This window comes from Pogona vitticeps, chromosome 2, assembly GCF_051106095.1.
Source record: "Pogona vitticeps strain Pit_001003342236 chromosome 2, PviZW2.1, whole genome shotgun sequence".
Lineage (NCBI taxonomy): Eukaryota > Metazoa > Chordata > Lepidosauria > Squamata > Agamidae > Pogona > Pogona vitticeps.
In genome coordinates this window covers 148,714,542-148,736,301 of record NC_135784.1, presented here as the reverse complement: position 1 = coordinate 148,736,301, position 21,760 = coordinate 148,714,542, and the positions used below count along the sequence as shown (strand labels likewise).

General features: G+C 39.6%; 2 protein-coding genes across 3 annotated transcripts in view; one reads left to right on the top strand and one right to left on the bottom strand.

Annotated features, from left to right (window-relative positions):
• The window catches only part of GNA13 (G protein subunit alpha 13), a 46,527-nt gene extending 33,277 nt beyond the window's left edge, over window positions 1-13,250 (top strand). The window contains exons 3-4 of the mRNA XM_020806440.3: window positions 3,553-3,603; window positions 7,598-13,250. Coding sequence (XP_020662099.2) covers window positions 3,553-3,603; window positions 7,598-8,170 — 624 coding nt within the window. The 3' untranslated portion in view covers window positions 8,171-13,250. The remainder of the gene's footprint in view (window positions 1-3,552; window positions 3,604-7,597) is intronic.
• Window positions 13,251-16,346: 3,096 nt separating this feature from the next.
• LOC140704598 (major centromere autoantigen B) lies at window positions 16,347-21,732 on the bottom strand. 2 transcript variants are annotated; one of them, XM_072990806.2, is made up of 3 exons: window positions 20,975-21,732; window positions 18,059-18,438; window positions 16,347-17,767 (listed from the first exon to the last, which is right to left on the bottom strand). In XM_072990806.2, exon 3 carries the CDS (start codon window positions 17,760-17,762, stop codon window positions 16,809-16,811), a length of 954 nt encoding a protein of 317 aa, XP_072846907.2. In that variant the 5' UTR covers window positions 17,763-17,767; window positions 18,059-18,438; window positions 20,975-21,732; the 3' UTR covers window positions 16,347-16,808. The 2 variants fall into 2 exon arrangements, with proteins under 2 accessions (XP_072846907.2, XP_078240478.1); XM_078384352.1 differs by lacking the exon at window positions 20,975-21,732 and having other exon boundaries at window positions 16,347-17,764; window positions 18,059-18,183.
• Between the last annotated feature and the right edge of the window lie 28 nt (window positions 21,733-21,760).

Genomic DNA, 21,760 nt, shown 5'->3' with positions numbered 1-21,760 from the left:
CCACAAATATCTTTGTGACCTCAGCAAATTACGGAGTGGTTGACTTCTTCCTCTTCAAAAGGTGCAGATGAAATGCAATGCAGTCAAACCTTTTCATGGTGAGCATAACCATGGTCTGGATATCAACTTAATATCAGTGACAACTCAAGTACTGACTTTTCCTCTAGCTTTGAAAGAAAGTACACTAGACCAGTTCACAAACGTATTTTAACTAAGTATTGAGAGGCATTTTAGCAAGCATTTAATGTTTGTATTGGATTTGGAGAGCTATTTGTGTTGATGTGTAGGGATGAAAAATCAAGTAGTTCTACCTTCTTCTAAAACACGTGTCAGACTCAAGGCCCATGGGCCGAATCTGGGCCAATGGGCCATTTCATGTGGGACCCTCACAGTGTTGTCTGCTACTATGCAGTATACAATACGCAGGCACTTACTTGGTTATCCATGATGCTCCACAAGGATGCTGGGCACCCAGCAGGACGTCTGATCCCAGCATTCCAAGCAGCAAAGAGTCAGAAAGTGCAGCCGCTTGGGCAGCATACAGCACCTTGAGAAATGTAGTCCTTGCTATTGCCCACTCCCGTTCTTACATTTATATAGTCTTACAACCAGCCCTTTGAGGGCAGCCATAATGCAGATGCAGCCCAAGATGAAATTGAGTTTGACACCTCTGTTCTAGGAGACTTAATTAAACTCAGTATTGATTACAGTCATTTGGCTGTGAACTACATACTTGCAAGCTTTTGTTTGTAACCATAAAGTTACAGAACTTTAATGGTGTTTAATTTACAATATGGCGGTAGTCATGCTGTCTTCTAGATCAGTGGTTCTTAACCTTGGGTTATTCAGGTGTTTTTGGACTGCAACTCCCAGAAGCCTTCACCACCAGCTGTGCTGGCTGAGGTTTCTGGGAGTTGCAGTTCAAAAACACCTGAGTAACCCAAGGTTAAGAACCACTGTTCTAGATCAGCAGTTCCCAACCTTTGGTCCCCAGATGTTATCATTGTAACATCTGGGGTATTGTACCATCTGGGAGCAATTAGAAGGGAGTGTGGAGCCAGCTGCAGCAGCGGATGGGTGAGTGGACAGTCCGGCCCCAGGGAGCTGAACCCATATTATGTCCACCTGATCTCTCATTGTGAGATCTGCTATTGGGGAAAGTACACTGATAAAATGCACTTATATGCCACATTGCCTCAAATGATGTTGCTCAGTGTTGTAAATTGCAGCAGAGTAGGCCAGTTAAATCAGTTGGGATTTAGTGATTCAGTTCTACTCTTGTTGCAACTTACTTTAGTAAATTGCAACTAGCGTAGGCCCATTTGAATCAGTGACACTTATGGAGGACTTGACTCACTAAATCCCCACTCATTTAGTTGGCCTGATCTAGTTGTGACTTATTGTGCTAAGCAACAGGATTTCAGCCAGTGAATCTGTTAGTCCTTAACAGTACCCTTGAATGCTTTTGTATTGCTACAACAGATTACTACAGTTATATTTTTCAGACCCATTACATATCAAACACTTATACACAGTTTCAGACCTGAGCCTTTTGTCTCTGCAATTGTGTTAAGGTCAGAGGTTTTCCATCTTAGAGATCAATTTTGCATAATTACAAGTGTATGCTCAGTCTTCTAATTTAAATCCAGAAGGTATGATGTGCTACCACAAGATTACTGCTTTATTTTAATATGCTTAAAGCACACAAATATAGATAGACTAGAAGCATGTCAGCATTAGTCATGTTCACTCTTGCCTACTTGGTTTTACATATGCATTCTATAAATGGTTTTCTGGTACTACAATAGGCCTTTTCTTGGTCATTTTGGAAAGAGATTTTTTACGGTTACTGTAGTATCGCAGGTGGTCGCAAGACCAGATAGGCAGGATATAAATAGAATAAAAATAAATAAATAAATAATGTATCAACTAAAAACACAATATGTAATGTTGGATAATAATGAATTCTATATCTGAGATACTGATTTCCAGGTCCTTCAGCCTGTTAATGAAGCAGTTTTTCATACCTGAATTCACTGAATTAAATTGTGTCTTTACATATTGCCAGAATCTAAATATGCTCTTCTAAACACATTGAGTTTATAAACCAGACTGTTTTTGTATTAATATTAGGCAGATAAGATTTTAGCTATAATAAAGAAAACTACTGAAAGAAATGAATGTGGGTGGTATCAACATTCTCAGGAGAACCCCAAAGCATATAGAATGGGGAAGGTCTCAAACAACCCGTTGAGAACTTAGAATGCTTCTTAGAAATTTCATGACCATAAATTGTGAATTGGCAATTATGGACAGAAATGCACCATTTGGAGGGAATGACTGACTGGAACTCTGAAGAGATGCACTTCAGAGGGAGGAAGAATACACAGCAATATTTTTGTTGTTATGTGCTCTCAAGTTGGAACTGACTTATAGTAACTCTGTATTGGGCTATCAAGGTAAGTGAGATATTTAAGGAGTGGTTTTACTAGTTCCACACCCCTAGTGGGTTTCCATGGCTGGGCACGGATTCAAACCCTGGTCTCCAGAGTCCATCACTGAATCATACTGGTTACTTAATAAATATGTTTGAAAAATATTAGACCAAAGGGAAAAGAGAAACATGTTGTCTCTACATGGGGAAAAAATTGCAATGCAGTGAGCCCCTCCGAATCTTTTTTAGTCAAGCCTTTTAGTCTAAGGGATGAATTGTAATTTGAGAAGCGTTTCAATAGTCATTGGGGTTAGTGATGAGCAGCAGGCCAGGTGCATGGCAGTCAGGGCAAAGCGAAGAGAATTGAACTAGATATAATTCATGCTGTTTTCAATGTTTTCCTACCAAATACACACATTCTCCAACATGTTTACTCAGGCTTAAGCGCTAGTGCGACAGCTCACATACAAAAGCTCAGATCTATATGGTTTAAGGTATAAACGTCTTTAAATACCTTTTTTTCCTATCAGTAATTGACAATATTAGCAGAATAAATTTGCAGACTGGATGGAAGCTACTTTTCATTGCACTAGGTTGTGTTGGGTTTGATAAATGTTAAATTCTATCTGCTTCTCTTATGATTTTGGTTTTTGGAAGTTGACATCTGTATGCTACTGCCTAGAACCAGTTGCATTTATTGAAGTAAAAACTGATTCAGGTTTAATTTGCATGAATTTCTTTTTACTAAGCTTCCTTGATGCCATTGTTTAAACTGGTGAGTGTAATATTTTGCAGAAATTCAACAATGATTGTTAGACTTCAAGAAATTTCTTCTGTTTACATCCCTTGTAAGCAGAACTGAAAAACTGTCGAGGCCTCTGAGCCTGTAAATGATGGCCATGGTCCAATACAGTTAAGAGTAGTGGGCCCCTTGAAAGAACTGTGTTTAACTCTGAGACAGATTTTGACTCTTGAGTTGATGAACGTCTTGTTTTTACTGTTTACAGTTGAGGTGCAGCATTTGTGCACCAGCTATATTTCAAAATAATTTTGTGTTAAGCTGGTGTAGATAAGTGCATAACTGAAAAATTAATAACTGTATTCTTACTTAATTTTAGGGGGAATCAATCAAGTATTTCCTGGATAACTTGGATAAACTTGGAGAGCCAGTAAGTTTACTCTTTAATTTTGCTCATTAAAACACTATAATTTTTGGGAAGGGAATTTCAGTTGCCTTTGTGTATGGCTCCTACCATATTTTTCTGTGTATAAAATGACACTTTTCCCTAAAATAATTAGAGGAAAAATTGAGGGTCGTTTTCTACATGATAGTAAGGACGGAGAGAAGGGATCAAAGTGCAAAGTTCCCCCTCGCAAAAAGTGGAGGGGGAAAGCAGCTTTTTGCAAAGAAAGTGGAGGGATAAAACACTTTCCTCGCAAGAAAATGGAGGGGGGAAGCAATTCCTTCTTCCCCTCTCCACTTTCTTGAGAGGAAAGTGCTTTCCCCTTCTACTTTCTTTGCAAAAAGCTGCTTTCCCCCTCTCAAAAAGTGGAGGTGGAAAGCACCTTTTTGCAAAGAAAGTGGAGGGAGAAAGCGATTCCTACTTTCCCCCTTCACTTTCTTGCGAGGAAAGTGCTTTCCCCCTTCACTTTCCTCACATGAAAGCTTTCTCCCTCCGCTTTGTTTGCAAAAAGTGGAGGGGGGAAGCAGGAATCAAAGTGCTTTGATCCCTGCCTTCCCCCTCCACTTTCTTGCAAAGAAAGAAATTTTGGGTTAGAAAAGTGGAGGGGTGTTATACATGGGGATATCTTATACATGGAAAAATGCAGTAATTTTTGAAAGTTGGTTTCCTTATTTTGCAAATTAAAAGTGGGGACATGACAACAGTTATGTATGTAGATAGTCAATATCACAGTTATTTATTTATTTTGTTTACAAAATTATTTGCTTTTATGGAAAACAATTTGTACATGACAATTTCTTCTCTTCCCGTCAAATTATATGTCTTTTTACATAAGTTGAAACAGAACAATAAAACATGAATATATTGCATATTTAGTTGCGTATTTAGCCATTATAGATATGTAATGTAAATTCTTCTTGTTTTAACTAAAGCTTTATACAGTTGACATCCCTTTCTGGTATGGATTATCTATACTATTAGAGTGGATCCTGAAATCTATATTTTTATGTGATATCAAGTTGCATCTGATTTATGGCAACCCAAACAGGATTTTTAAGATATGTGAGATATTTAAGGAGTGGTTTTACCATTGTCATATCAAAGGGAGTTGCCTCGGCCAAGTAAGGATTTGAGCTCTGGTCTCCTGAGTCCTGAGAAATACCATACTAACTCCAAATACTTAAATGTATTCAGTATTTCTTTTCCTTCTGTATGCTGACCACTAAGACTACTTTTGTTATAGGTTCTTTGATTAGATTTCTAAACACAGTAGAGACTTATACATCCATTGTCTAAGGGCTGCATATTTCTTCATTAGAAATTAGCCATGTCTTTCCATTGATGTATAGGTCCAGTCTAGATGGAGATATTCATATTTGTATATGAATATTCCCACCACAGATGGCCGTGATGAGTGTTCGCCCAAAGGACCAAACCATCCACTCATGCATCCTGCCAATGGCACCCGGAGCTCTGCTCTCTTCCTGCTTGGCTGGCCATTCCAGGCAGGTGGCGGGAGGACGAGTCTCCCTGCCTGGCTGACCATTTCAGGCAGGGGGTAAGAGGATGAGTCTCCCTATATGGCTGCTGATTGTCCAGCCAAGCAGGAAGAGAGCAGAGCTCCAGGTGCAGTTGGCAGGACTACTGGGGTGCATGAGTGGACAGTACAGTCCTGAGGGTAGGACCCTCATTAAGGAGAGCTGCGACGGGGATATTTGTATACAAATACGAATATTCCCATCTCTGGTTCAGTCTGTAGGTTAAGGGTAGAAAATTCATTTGGATATGATGTGGGTTTCCTAATACTTGTAGGAGGAATTAAGTGTTATGTTGTGGATCCTTTTTCCCTGCAATTATGCTCAGAGCATTGAAGCAAGTAGAATTCCAATATGTTCTAAGCCAGAGGTCGTCAATCCACAATCCACGACCCGGTGCCAGTCCATGGCCTGAGCTGGATGGGCCATGGAGACAGACCTCCCCCCTGCACGCACTCCCCTCCCCACAGCTGCTTTGCGCATGTATGCCAACATCAGTGTGAGCCCTCCCCCACCCCTTCACTCATGCACCCAAGCGCCTGTGCAAAGGGGTGCGTGCGCGAAGGTGGGAGAATGCTCCCACTGGCACGCGCATTCCCCCACCACTTCGTGCATGCGCCCAAGAGCGTGTATGCGTTTGAGAGAGAGAGAGGGAGAGAGCATGGGGGGTGTCCTGCCTTCCTCAGAGGCTCAGCCAGTCCGTGGTCCCAAAAAGGTTGGGGACCGCTGTTCTAAGCAACTAAGGCTCAACCTGAAATCCATCTCAAGAGCATTTACTGCAGTCAGCACTGAGATTCACTAGTTAGAGTGGAAAAGTTAGATTCCTTTTTGTACATTGATAATTTTTGTATGCAAATCATCTTTTCATATTCCCATTGTTATGGTTGAGGCTGTTATCATTTATGGGGCCACAGTTCCCATCAGGATTATAGAATTGTTCATAAGTTCCAAAAGACTGCTGAAAAATTAGAAGTTAACTTTGTTACTTCTTTGTCTTGTCTTCTATCTATTCCCACAGTTGGGTGCTCTGTGCTTGCACAGAAAATCCTACAGAACATTCCAAAATCAAAGCCTGCAGATTTCTGTATCTTCCTGATTGTTAAGCAGAGTTGTCAGGACTAGTACCTGAAGAATATTCTAAACTTAGATGACATTCACAGGATAGGAGCCCTTCAAAACTACGTATTATTGTTGTTATTATTATTATTATTTATTGTATTTATACCCCTCCTATCTAGTCATTTCGACCACTCTAGGCGGCTTACAACATAAAACATAACACGTTCAAGAAAAATTTATAACAATTAATTAATTAAATGATTTTGCAAATGAAAAAGTACAAAATAAATCAAATAAAGAGAGAAAAAAAGGAAAGAGGACAGGAATTAACTGGAAGGGAAGGCCTGCCTATACATCCACGTTTTTAGTTGGTTCTTAAAAGTACCCAGCGAGGTACTTTTATGTAGCCCAGAATACTGAAAAATCATTGGGAGAGTGTGGCTTGGTTTTCCATCTTTAGATCTGAAGTGACAGAATTAAATTTGATCCACCTTTTTAGCTCTATCGGGAATAATGAAGAATTAGGGTTTTCTTTATTATTAAAATATTGAAGGTGTGCTATTTAAATCATAAGAACATAAGAAGAGCCGAGCTAGACCAGGCCAAGGGCCCATCTAGTTCAGCTTCCTGTCTCGCACAGTGGCCCCACCAGATACTTCTGGGAGCACACAAGACAATTAGATACCCCTCCCCTACATCTGGTATTTTGAGATAACTTCCTTTTAAACCTGGAGATTATACATCCCCCATCATGGCTTATAACCTGCAATGGACTTTTCCTCTAGGAATCTGTCCAATCCCCTTTTAAAGGCATCTAGGCCAGATGCCATCACCACATCTTGTGGCAGGAAGTTCCACAGACTAACAACATTCTGGGTAAATAAATGTTTTATTTTGTCTGTTCTTACTCAATACTCAGTTTTAGTGGATATCCCATGGTTCTGGTATTGCGTGAGAGGGAAAAAAGCTTCCCTCTATCCACTTTATCCACCCTCTACATAATCCTTGTTGTATGGGTAGTACTGTAGGATGTTAGCAACTTCCTGTCAGCCTGCTTGAATGAAACAAGAGCTAAACTAAACAATTCCCCTTTCCCCACTAGTTTCACTTTCTGCTTTCACAAAAAAACACTTGTTTATTACTGAATTTTTTTAATTACTAACATTGAATCATTTTAAGATATTTGATTGAGTTTTAATATTTTGATAAAATCATTATTTTGATTTTTGATGTTATGCTTCTTTTTAATATACACATCCCAGTTTGAGGCTTTAAAAACATTTAGATAAAGAAGGAGCAACTTTTTTTCATGTCCTGTGGCTGTTCATTTTAAGGTGTAATACTTGGTGACATTATTAACTCAAATATTGTTCTTTCCTACTTAGGATTACCTTCCCTCCCAGCAAGATATTCTTTTGGCAAGAAGACCTACTAAAGGGATCCATGAGTACGATTTTGAGATTAAGAATGTTCCTTTCAAGATGGTTGATGTTGGTGGCCAAAGGTCAGAGCGAAAACGTTGGTTTGAATGCTTTGACAGTGTCACTTCAATACTGTTCCTGGTGTCATCAAGTGAATTTGACCAGGTACTTATGGAGGATCGACTAACAAATCGCCTTACAGAATCTCTGAACATTTTTGAAACTATAGTAAACAACCGGGTTTTCAGCAATGTCTCCATCATTCTGTTCCTAAATAAGACAGACTTGCTTGAAGAAAAAGTACAGAAAGTGAGCATCAAGGACTACTTCCCAGAGTTTGAAGGAGATCCTCACAATTTAACAGACGTCCAAAAATTCCTGGTGGATTGTTTTCGTACCAAACGCCGGGACCAGCAGCAGAAGCCTTTATACCACCATTTCACCACTGCAATTAATACAGAAAATATCCGCCTTGTGTTTCGTGATGTAAAGGATACCATCCTTCATGACAATCTCAAACAGCTCATGCTACAGTGATGTGCAAAAAGACTGTGTTAACCGTTTACAGCAGGAGTTAGGAAAAAACTGGTCTTGTCAGACCTCAGGATGTATGGGTAAAAGCTGCTGCTGTTCAAGTTACTGCCAGTTCCTGTTGAAATTCAGACTTAAATCTTTTCTATTGTAACCTCATATTGAATCGGTTTTAATTTCTTAAGACTGATTTTTTTAAAAGCTAACTTCAAGTTTTAACCTCTTCGATCTTTTCAGACTGATAAAGCCTGTACTCCTCTAACATCTAGTAAGATATAGTCATGTGGTTGAAACCATTTACCTGTACTTTAGAAATTTGCTAAGTTTTAAAGCAGTTTGGTATGTGAAGGGGGTTATAGAAGGGATCTGATATAACTCTGGACTGCTCTCTAAGCTTGACCCACCACTACCACCCAGCGTATATGGCAAACAGTTCTGCTTTGTCCAGTAATTAAGCTGTAATTGAAGTTTACAAATGTGTTTCCACTTCCATGCCAATTGTGGATGCTCACAAATGGTACCAGAAAGGAAGACAGTTGTGTTCCACTACCACTCCTAATTTTAATCAAAATGAATCCTGTACAGACTGATCTGGATTGGCAACTGAAAGATTGTATGGTTTGACTAAATCATGTGAATGTGAAGCTAAATGGGCTTAAAGTACACAGCTGCTTGCAGCTTTTGAAAGCTTCTGTCAGTTGCTCTGAAATAAGCCATTGTTGAAGGATGTTCTCCAGTTAGCATAGAGCTTTTAGTTTGGGTATTGCAGGAATCCAAGCTAAATGATGTTTGGCTAAATGGTGACAGTGTTTATAGATGTCAGATGCAACTTGTTCAAGTTGTGTGACAACTCTGAGAGTGCACACAGCTGTATATGACATAGTACTGGCCATTCTATTGGCGAAAAGGCAAAACTTGTTAATCGAAAAAGTAAAGCAGTTGAATGATATCCCAAGAACGGCATACTGCAAAAAATAAAAAGCAACTGAAAAAAGGAGTCGCCATCTTCTATCTCAGTTGCTGCACACCTCAGCAACTCAGCCTTGCAAGCAAACAGTTGCTGTAAATAAATTTATTAACTAATAGTTTTTCATCTCAGTTTTGAGAATGCTGGTGATACTTTGACTTCTCAGGAATTGGTTAAAAGCCTGTATGTTACCAGTTACTTGAGACATCCTAGTTTATATGTAAATTTTATCATGGCCTTATCATGCTCTTCTTTAAAGAAAACTTCAACAAGAGGGATTAGCACTTAGCCTGTTTTAATGCTGTACTGCCATTAATGTGTGAATGGTTAACATGAATAGAGATTAATATCACAACATCCCTTTTTTGTTGCACAGGCCAAAGGCAGTGTATTACTATTGCTTTCACATACTAAGTGCTATTGTTATGTAATCTTTGGGGAAGGAGGTGGGTCAGCAAAATTGCTATAAGGACAACTAAATTTTACCACATATTAGATTCAGGTAACTTAGGAGCTTGTGCCAATTGAGTGCTTTAATAGAATAGGCTCAGCTGTTTCAGTTCTTCAGTGGGTGTAGACTAACATCAGTAAATGTTGTTAATTAATGATTATTATTTTTTGCCCTGAAGTGCCTCTTATTTTTTTTTCCTTTCAGTGGCCTTACGTGATTGATAGTGGCCTTTTTTGGGGGCTGGGAGACCGCTCCACTTCCACACATACACATTCCAGTTATAACATATAAATATTATGACCCAATCCTGGAATATTCTGAAGTGAACTAGTATGCATATTGTGAGGTGTCATTTTTCTCACACTAATTCTGTCAGAATTTTATTAAAATGTGTATGTTGTGCAATTAAAAATGCTTTTTGCTAGACCTTTGTCTACTAAGTAGTATATAGATAAGGACAGTACCTATTTTTAATCAGATTCCCTCCTGTTGTCTACCAACAGATTCTGATATATATATAAATCTCTATGAAGAATTAAGGATAACCAAAGCTGATTCAATTGAATCAGATTTTTTTTAAGATTTATAAAGGGGGCACAGAACTTAATGGAGAAATGTCAACTTTTTCACTGTACAAGGACAGAAGTTAAGGCAGTGTTTTGTGACTAAAACGGAAAATGTTGCAGTGGTTTTACGTATATGATCAGTATAGGTATCAAACTGTGCCATGGATTCATACATGCATTTTTCTAATTATTTCTGAAATCAAAACTAGCTGTGATTTGGGAAGGGTCCAGAACATTTTACTTTTTCTCCTCAGGAATTTTCCCTGTATCTCTGTAAGTCTTCTGCACCATCTTGGGATAGCAATATCTGACAGAAATGTTAATTGAAAGAGAGAGAAAAAGGTCCAGCAAACTTCCTGACACTCATTTCTTTGCATAACCTTCCAAGGATGCTTTTGGTTAAAAGAAAGAAGTTGTAGGAAAGATGTACCCAATAGGCACGTGCACAGCAAAACTTTCCTCCCCACCCCCACCCCAATTTGGGCTCTTTCAGTGGGCACCTCTTTCATTTTTCTATTTTTCATGCCCGGCCCCTTTCATTTACATGAAAGGGGCCACCTCTTGGCTCGTTTTGCTTTGTGTTTTACCATTCATGTTTCTGGCACTAGTCCAAAAGCCTCAAGGAACCTGTAAAAACTACTCAAGGCAGAGACAAGACAATAGAATATCACTCTACTCCAAAAGCATGAGAAAGCAAAAATATAATGAAACCTAAGCAGGCAGCCAAACCAGAACAGTCACAAAGTCCTCCACCCAGGCCTATATAATACTGAAACAAATAAAAGCCCCCCCCCAACCAAACTATAGACCATTAACAAAAAGGGGGAACAGTCAATTAAGGAAGTAACAAATGTTAGAAATCAAACAGGAAACCCACATACACACACATACAAGGAAAAAATAGCAAGCAGATATACAACCTTCTCCCAAAAAACTAGAAAAGCAAGCAGATAAAGGCAACATATACAATGAAGCGCGCACGCACACACACACACACACACACACGCAGAGAGAGAGTGAGAGAGAGAGACAAGCAAAACTACTGGAAAATGGGGAAATTCCACACACACACACAGGTCTTCTATTTTTGAGTCTAGCAGACAGGCAGCAAAAATAATTAAGGAAAGGAACAAAGGGGCAGTGTGGTTCCCCCCCCCCCAAATTAGCAGGGTAATGGGGATCCAAAAAATAATCTCAGTGAGGCACACTGGCACCATCAAGCTGCCTGACAGCAGCAGCAATAAATTTCCCCCAAAAATGGATGCAAGATGGAGGAATAGAGGCACTAAGTAGACAGCACAGTCCAAGATAGAGAGCACCAGTTCACACATCCACAAGGAGCGACTGAAGTAAGAAAAATCATTCTTCACTGAGTACAGGCCCTTTTATAGAGTCAAACTTCCTGCCTTGTCCCCCACTGTCATTCTAATTGGCCACAGACAGTAGCCCTCATTACACTATTGGATGAAAAATTCCTGGACAGTTTGACAAAGGATGAAATAAAAGTTAAACAGAATAGGAAAAAAATGAAGAAACATCAAACTCTTGTGTTCCTATCTCCTATACGAATCATTCATGTTTAAGAAGTTCTCAACAAAGTAATCAACAAAAATGAAAGAGAAAGCCTCTTTTGTGTTTTAATTTTTTTTTAATTTGAAAAAAGGCTTGTTCCTAGTAGTTTTTTAAATAATACAAAATTCAATTGTGATTGCAGTGTCCTGTGCCATGGCTCATCTGCACTGGAGCACTAGACATTCTGGCAAAGTTTTCCTATTTTCTTTGGCAGTCTGAAAGGCTTGTAGAGCATTAACAATCCATAGCAGTACAAAGTGAAGTTGTTAAATACAGTATCTTGCTAACGGGTCTGGTTTGGTCTGCCACAGAAATCCACCCAAAGAATGCTGAACATTCTAAGTAGAAATACTGGTCACATCTTATATTTTCAGATGCAATTATTTCAGTACAGGGCTGTTTTGTCAGATAATTTTTAAAAAAAAATTCTATTAGGTGATCTTTTTTAACGCTAATTTTAGTTTTTATCTTATTTCAGTGGCATAAAAAGTAACTGGTCTTGCCTACATTTATATTTTCAGAAAATGCAGTATTTTTAAAAGTCAGTTTTCTTAAAAAAATAAACAAGGTAACTTGTGTATGCAGGCATGGATGCATGGAGATCTACAACTTCATGCCTCATTTGGGCAAAGTACATTCTAAAGAGTTATATCTCAAGTGCATGATGGGACTACGGGTACCACACTCCTAGATTTCCTCATAAATACCATACTGTTGAAGAGGAGCAGTATAAAGGAGCCCAAAAATACAGAATAATTGAGGCTTTGAGTAAAGGCAGAGGTTAACAGGTTGGTAGTAAAACTTCATGAGTATGGTCTCAATTTGCTTTTTTAAAAACCCATATTCTATTCTAAAATTACTGAGACAAACCTTAGGAACCCTAGGTATCAAGGCAATTGCAGCATTTTTCTCTCTTGAGCCACTGATTAAGTTTCATATATGCTGAAGTGAACTGTTCAGAATTCAGATTTTTAATTGTCCTTTTTCTATTGGTGTCATAACACAGACATCTCTTAACACAAGACTTTTAAGGGTTATGCAGCATTATAGTAGTGCCATTTGCAGTCTTCTTATCTTGTACTTGAAAGCAAATAATTGCCACTTATTTAAATCTGCTTCCCCATCCTTCAGCACCAGTGAGAGCTTATGTTCTATTAAGCCTTTCTCTAGAACATATATTTTGTAACAACCTCACAGAATCTTCAATGAAAACAAAATTGTATAACCTTTGTATAAATGTGGGTTGTATTTGTGGCTTTACATTTTTTTTATGTATAACTTTTGAACCTTTCCAGGGAGTAAGAGAATCTGCTATTTTGTAAATTTTCCCTCTTGCCTTTGTTTAGCGTTGGCAATAAATTATTTCTAAAGGTCTTAAGTCATAATTTTAAAATGGTTTGATTTACTAATAGATTAAAGTCTCCTTTAGTTGTACATTGCTCTCTGTACATAATCTGCAGGTGTTCTAGCCATTAATATTGCCTTATGTAAAATAAATTACTGACAGTAAATAAACAATATACATCCTCAGAGTGTGTATGGAGTGTGTTTTTAAAGTAATTTTTAAAAAATGATCACCAATAGGGCTAATTTTAGCAACTCCCTAGTTTCAAAACTGCAGTTAAAATACTACTATCCAGAGTGAATGCCTTTTACTTAATGGGCTTCTCTAACTAACTCTTCTAGTTGCAAAAACCAAAAAGCTAACTTTGTACACCATTGACAGTGTAACTGGCCTGTAGTCCCAAGTGGGAAGGGGCAGGGTTCAGCCCACAATTTTGAGGTGTGGTCACCTAATCTTATTATGAAGCATGTTTTACAGTTAATACAGATTTTATTGAAATATACAAATGTCAACAATGTTTTACTAAATAAAGCTTCAGCTAATATATTTTAATACAGTTCTGAGAAAGAACTCAAAAGAAGATAATCTTCTCCCACAGAGTTAGCAAACATGACAAACTTGTTTCATTTATATTTATAGGCTTTCCTTGTGGAAGGCTTTCTGGCTTCAACCAGTACTCTCTGGATTGTTAGTGAATTCTCCACACTGTCAGCTTTAGCGTTTTGAAGTCCAGGTGGAGTATTGCTCTGTTGTGTTGGGATATTAGGTCTGGATTCACGGACAGATGGTAGATGTCGTTCACTATGCTGAGGAGTGTTGCAAAGGCCACCATGACAAGGCCACCACAGTTACAGAATTATTGTATTCGCCTTCTGATGCAACTTCACAGTCACTCTGTAAAGCATGGGAAAGGGAGGGAAGAGGTATACTACCTTCTTGGTTCATGGAACCATGAAAGCACTTCCCAGGTATTTTCTGTGACCTGCCCAGGAGCAGAATTTCAGATAGTTTGTATTCCTGACTGTCATAAATAGATCTATTTAGAAGTGGCCCTGGTGTTTGCTTATGTTTTGGAATATTCAAAGGGATATTTCTCACTCTTGCATCTATGCAATGTGTCAGCTCAGTGACTTGGGTATCTGGTTATCCTGCAATATGAGCTGAAATCAGCTACATATGCTTTTGAACATACTGTACCATTCCCACAACAGGACAGAAAGGTACAGAAGAGTCAACAAATGTGCACCTCCTTGCTTGTTTATGTAAAACATTGCCAATGTTTGGCTCCACTGATAAATAGCTTTTAGTGGCACCTAATCATAAGCATATTTTGGGCAAACTTTGGTTTCTCTTTATGCTGGATAAATCTTTCACATTGGATGGACTCTTCTGTTAACTGGTACATGCTAAGTAAGAGTAGAGAAAAAAGACTAGTGGGAAAGAAAAATTTAGGGGCCAGGTGAAAGTGGGATTGTAGGTGTTAAGTGTAATTTTCTGTTAAGCAGATCATTTAAGCTGTAGCTATGATATCCCTTTCTTCTGGCTAAGACTGAAGTAATTCATCTATTGATCAGCATGAAGGGAAATGGGAAGGGTGCAGGGAAAGAACAGGAAGACAGGGATGGAATTCATGGGTTACTAACTTGGAAGAATTGTGGTACATGCTAATTTGTAATAAGCAAAGATTTCTGCAGACCCTTGCCTTTAAAACAACAGTACAGAGTTCAGTGCCTGGCTTTTGGAATCCATAATTCTATGTCCCCCCCTTAATTTTCTGTGGTTATTCTCACTGGACTGCAACATATGAAAATGAATTACTGTATTCTGAATGTTTATTGTGAAAAAATGTGCTGATGCTAAATTGCCTACAAAGGGCAATTTAGCATCAGCTTGTAACAACCCACCTTGTAACAACCCACAAGACAGCAAGATAATTTTGACACGAGCAATTTGAGCAACTGGTAAGCCAACACATCAGTATTAAGAAAGAGTGTTGTATTCTGTCTCATATGGTGCATCCCTGTGACTGATCTGAAACTGAATTTTTTCCCCGCCCCAAAAACCTTGTATATGTTGAGTGAAATTTGTCAAGTCTTCCTTCCTCTGAAAGTAGCTTTGAGGTTGCACAATAAGCAGAGAAAAATGGAACAACATGTCTATGAAGTTTCAACAAAGACCTCTAAAACAGTCTTTCTGGGGCTGTTCCTCATTTCACCCAGTATTATCAGAGCAGGAAACTAGACCCATTTGAACCTCCATCTATAGCCTCTAGAATTAATCAAGGATCTTTTCAGGCTGTAAAAAAATAGTTTCATGTTTTGCTTGTTTCAATTTATGCCTTCTCCGGTATTCACTTTTACATCAAGAAAACTAGTGATCCTTGCTGTTTTTAGAACATTACAGTGGTGCCTCGCTAGACTATGATAATCCATCCCACTGAAATCGCTGTTTAGCAAAATCATTGTCTAGTGAAAAGCATTTCCCTATTGGAATGCATTGAAACTTGTTTAATGTGTTCCAATGGAAGAATCGTCGTTGTCTAGCAAAGATCGGCCATAGGAAAGCTGCTTTGTGAACCGCCAATCAGCTGTTTAAATAGCTGTCTTGCGAAGCTTAGGTCCCGAAAACACCCGTTTTGCGAGCGCGGAAGGAGCTGTCAAAATTGTTGTCTAGCAAAAATTGGTTTGCGAAGCAGGGACCAAACATTTTCCAGCGAAATTTCCCCATAGGAATCACTGTTTTGCAAATCACTATAGCGATTGCAAAAAGTCAATGTCTAGCGAAAAAACTGTCATGCGGGGTAACTGTCTAGCAAGGCACCACTGTATAATTTAGCTCATTTTTTTCAGGATTCAAATGTGCCAAAAAGAGATACAAGCAAGCAGCCCATTTCCTTGTAGTTACATCTCTCTTCCAAGTTACTCTGTAAATCAACATCATCTTGTCTCTGGCATTAAACATATCTTATTATAAGATATGTTTAATGCCAGAGTATGTCTTCCATACAGAGTACAATACCATAGTCTCTCGAGACTGAAGGATGCCTAATCAATAAGTAGAATACCATTTACAGTCAATGATGGGGAATGCTGGATGTTGTTCCATTATGAATTATTCATACTGTTAGATCTTTACAGTGGTGCTCCGCATGACTAATTAATTCGTTCCGCGGTTAATGTCGTCTTGCAAAAAATTCATCTTGCAAAACACGTTTTCCCATAGGAATGCATTGAAATCTAATTAATTTGTTCCTATGGGCAAAAATTCAGAATAAAGTCAAATTTGGTTTACCAAGGGTTTATTAAGTGCTCTTTAAAGCCATACATATTGTGCAGATGATTTCAAAAATTTCAATCAAAAAACTTTAACTTTTTAAACATCATAGAAAAACATTTAAAAATCAGCAAACATAAGGCAGGAACATCTGCCTTCACTGAAACTGAACAGAAACAGTCACTAACAGTCCTTGGATTGTGCAAAACTCTTCAGAAAGTACATTTTCAAGGCATGTAAACATACAGAAACCAACAGTAGAGAAACTTTTTACATTTCAAATTTTAAAGTGAACAAGTGAGGCTAAAGTCTTTAAACCACCAGGACCAGTGTTTAAGACAGGAAACTGAAGGCAGACTGAACTGTCTCCACATCACAGCAGCAGTCTTTTACGTTCCCAGAGCTGCAGAGGGTCTCTCTGGCAATGGCCTAAACCATGGTCAACTGGGAGAAGGCTTTAAGGCTTGACCTTAAGGCTTACAGGAAGAGGAGGAGGAGGAAGAAGGCAACTGGGTACCACCGACAGAAGCAGCAGGTTCCTCTTCATGTCTTGGCCTCCTTGTGAGGAACCTCTCCATGGTCAGCTGCTTTTGCCACTTTTTCCGCATCCCTCTGAAAGGGAACATGATCCTTTCATATGTGTTTGAAAGGTCATGTGCCAGAGCCTTGTCCAGGTGGTACTGCTGTGCTTGAGTCTGCACGTTTTGCCATTGTTCTAAGAGCTCCTTCAGTTTAGTGGTGGACGGTTGTTCCTCGCCTGGCTCTTCTTCCTCTTCCAAAGAGGCCTGCTCCTCCGTAGCCTCTGCCTGCAGTTCGACCAGCTCCTGGGTGAACAGCTCCTGGTCATGGCCCTCCACCAGTTCACAGATGTCCTCCTCTGTGACCTCGAGGCCCATGGTCCTCCCCAAGGCAACAATGTGCATCACTGTTGACTCTAGTGTAGGCGCAGAAACAGCCTCTCCATGCCTGACCACGCTGTGGATTCCAGATCTGGTTTTGAAGCGTTCAAACCAGCCTCTGCTTGCCTTGAAGTCTTCTGGCTCGGCTGAGGCTCCTGGCGCTTGCTGCACGAGGTCTGCATACAAAGCCTTGGCCTTTTCACAAATGACAGCCTCAGTCACTCTGTCCCCTACACGCTGTTTCTCTTGCATCCAGATGAGCAGCAGCTTCTCCACCTCCTCCAGAACAGCTGGCCAGTTCTTCATGATCCTGGTGACTCCCTTGGCCACATCTGTTGCAAGGATCTTCTCCCTCATCTTAAGGATGGTACTGATGGTGGATGGATTCCTCCGGTACTCCCTAGCAAGGTCTATCACTTGCATGCCTCTGTTGTGCTTCCTGATGATCTCCTTCTTCATCTCTAGAGTAATCTTCTCCTTTGTCATCTTCCCGGCCTCTGCAGAAGCAGCCTTCTTGGGACCCATGTCTGCTACATTCGCAAAAACAAAATGCAGTGCTTCACATCCACTTCACACACACCTTACACACCTTCCCACACACCTTCCCACCCCTGGCCAAAACTGCCCTAGACAAACAAGTGGCATAATACCCCCCCTCAACACAAGCTAAGCTCCCTACCTTTCCTGTACAACTTAAAAAATAAAATTGGTATAACACCCCCCCAACACAAGCTAAGCCCCCTACGTTTCCTGTGCAACTTATAATTTTTTTTTGGCATTACAGCCCCCCCCCCCCCCCGCAGAACAAATGCACACCCTACCTTTTGCTGGCAAAAAAGTTCTGAAAACCTTCAATTTCTCCAAAGACAGGATGCATCCACAACACAGACCACACCAAACACAGGATGTGCCCACAACACAGACCACAGTTGCTCCTCTCGAAGTCAACCTTAGAACTGCACGTGGAAAAGTGAACCCAGGTTGTATTCGGGAGGCTTTTTAAACCTCCCGGCACCATGCACAATGCATCCTGGGTATTAATGGTTGAGATTTTTTTTTTTAAAGGAAAAACATTCATCTTGCGAAGCACGGCCATAGGAACATTCGTCTTGCGAGTCATCAACCCCATTGCCAAAACCATTTGTCTTGTGTCCCGCAAGGCATTCGACTTGTGAGGCACCACTGTATTTCTTCCCGATTCCTAGGAATAACAGAAGAGCAGTTTTAGTCCTCAAGGCTAAAGTAGTTCAGATATTTTTATAGCACCTACTGAGTAAGAAGACTTCTATAATATAATCCTATAAAGCAGTAACTTAGCATCCTGATTTTTCATGGTGAAAAAGACTTAACTGTGCTGGAAATGTACTACAGTTAATGGTCAAGTTATGTAAAAATGTGTGTTGGAGGGGAATTCCTCTTATTGTTGTTGATGGCCCAACCCAACATGCAAGTGATTGTCCAGCTACAATATTTTACACAAGGTGTTAGTCAATTAAATGTACCTATATAACAGGAATGAATTTCCTTTTTGAGTCTATTGAGCAAAGACAAACATTTTAGGCCCTTGTTATGTATCCATATGCCTAACCTAGCTAAGAGGAGAAACACCAGTGAAAATTATTTTGAATTAACTAGTAAGGGGATTCAGCACTGGCCTCCATGTGGTGGTGTTGGCTGAGTTGGGCGTTTAGAATTGGTGCTGTTCTAATTTTGAGCTTATCCTGATTTGTTCTGTGGTATTTCTGTTGTATATTTGAATAGATCACTTTGGTATTTGTGTCCACACATGGGGAGGGTATTTGCATACACTGGGAGGCGCCAGGCTAGACCAGTACTACCTGTCCAGATACATCTATGTAGAATTCTTCTCTTTCATTTCTCTCCCAACAGAGATCACTCTCTTCTGCCTATCTGCCTGCTCTCTTCACTTACTTCACTTTCTCCTCCCTACCTCCCATATTTTACCCCTCCACAGGGTATAGATGAGTGGAGACTTATCAGCAGAAAAATGCCCATAAGGAACATAATCAAATCACACATCCACAAAGTACATGGACCAAAATGCAATAACACAGTTCACATGGGCAGATTCTCCAGCTGCAACCTGGAGCTAAAATACATTACCATCTGTCAGTGTGTAAAAAGCAAACAAAAACAAAACAAAACAAAAAACAGAAAGCAAGATGTTCTGTTTTGATTCTATTGACACTAATTTCTGCCCTGCATTGTGTGGACACCAAGATGCAGTACAGGTATCATGGGTGCAAGGAAAGTTGAATAAATACTCCATGTAGACAGGTTCTTACTTACATGGTACAAAAATCTGCGATAAAATCTGTGTCCCTTCTTTGGGTGTGTATCACAGGAAATAACTACGATTTCTATGATAAGATATGCAAAACAGGTGCTTCCAAACAGATACTTGCTTCAAGTATATCATGCTTTTGCAAGCAAAATTGTTTTAATTGTTTTACTGCTTTTGGAAGTAAAATAATAAATCTTCTGTCCTATTAACACTAGAATTTTAAAAATGTAGTCCTCAAATCTATAGGCACATTGTTCCCATACATCTCAAATGTATGTACATGTAGTTTTAAATCTTAAGAGTAGGGATGTGTCACTGGGGACCAACAACAAGATTGCTTGTACCATGGAATTTCCAATTACAATGTATGGATGTGGAAGCTAGAATGTGAAAAGTGCAGAGAGGAAAACAATTGAGTCATTAAAAAATGTGTTGGAGCAAAACCTTCTAGATACTATGACCTGCCCAAAAGACAAATAAGTGGGTGCTAAATCAAATCAAATCTGGCCTCTCAAAAGAAATGAAAATGCCTAAACTGAGACTATCGTACTTTGGCTGTACAATGAGAAGACAAGGTTTACTGTAAAATACAGCAATATTGGGAGAGGTTGAAGACAGGAGGAAAAGAGAAAGGTCAAACATGAGGTTAACTGATTCAATAAAGGACGGCACAAGCTCCAGTCGGCAAGACCTGAGCAGGGCTGTCAATGATGGGAGCTTTTAGATGCTACTAGATAATACTGTAGTGAGACATGATGGGAGTTTGCAATCCAAAAACATCTGGAGGGCCACAGGTCACCTACTTCTCTTGTAGATAATAGCTAATTGTCTCAACAAATTGGAATGGCTGTACATTGTCTCCAAATGTAACACAGGGAAAGAAAACAGAAATCCTCCACCCTGCCAGACCCTTACAATTTGACTTAAGTACTACTTAATATTGTATGTGATGAAGTGCACTTGAGTCTGGTAAGCTGTTATTGTCTTAGCACTCTTGTATGCCCCACACAGCATGACTAATAACATAGTGTGACAGACATCTGAAACATCTGGAGATGTCCTCATCCCTGATTTATAAAATGACATAAGACTTATTTTTGGTGCAACAGAGCAATATGGCTATCTGTATGTTTAGTATTTAATTAAAGCAGAGCTGGGCAGACTTGTGGTCTTCCAGATATTGCTGTATTATAACTCCCATGCACTTTAGCATTGGCTATACTGGCAAGGACTGATGAGAGCTGCAGTCTGACATCTTTAGGAGGACCACAAGTAACCCACCCCTAAATTAAAAGTAATGCTAAGCAAGTCTAATGCTGCTGTGGGGAAGGAACACCCTTCCAAAGAGAGGTTATGATATAAACAGATTGTACCAAATCCTTAAAACACATTTACAGGATGTTGGACACAAATAACACTTTTCTCTTATTACCTTTATAACAGATTACATCTGGATATGTACTGTAGTGTATGGTACATTTCTCAGGTGTTGTAACAGTATAACAAGCAAGTTAATTCGGTAATTGGGGGGAGATTGGAAGAACAGCCTCTCTTCTTCCATACAGATTCAGAATAAATCAGCAAATGGTCCCAAATTACACCTGCACACAATCACCTTGTACTCTAGTCTACACAACTCAAGAGGCCTAACTAACACAGATTAACTGTCCCTACATATGCATTGATATTGGGGAGGGTACCCTCAGCTCAACTTGCCTTTAGACACTTGGGCAATTCTGAGCACGCTGGAAATGCTTAATTGTAAATGACATAAACACCATGCTTTCCCCAAAACATCCTCTGAGCCCTCTGTCACTGCCCCTCACTTTATAATACCTAGCCATTTTATTTAACCCTAAATATAGAGCTGGTTCTCTGATTACAATACTGTACGTACTTCAGTCTCCTCAGGTTAAAAAGAGTTGTTTAAAAACACACTCTGCATGTGCTCAGGGGGAACCCTACGTGATGTGCCTACTGAACGCTGCTAGTACGTTTTTAAAAATAACAGCGACAGCAGCAGCACTGCCGGTTTAAGCTAAAGCCTATCTGCGCGAAAAGCGGGATATGCAGCTCCTGTCAGTCCTCAATCAGTTGGTCCCCAAAAGTCCTGAGGTAACGTAAGACGAGCCTTGGCTTGTCAGTCGGGAAAGCAGAGGCCGCCCGGAACAGACCGCCTCGAGCAGGCCCAAAAGCAACCTAGCCCATGCCGTGGCTT

Bases quoted from the DNA above. Each gene is read 5' to 3' on its own strand.
- LOC140704598 (XM_072990806.2), bottom strand. From the start codon at position 17,762: ATGGGTCCCAAGAAGGCTGCTTCTGCAGAGGCCGGGAAGATGACAAAG.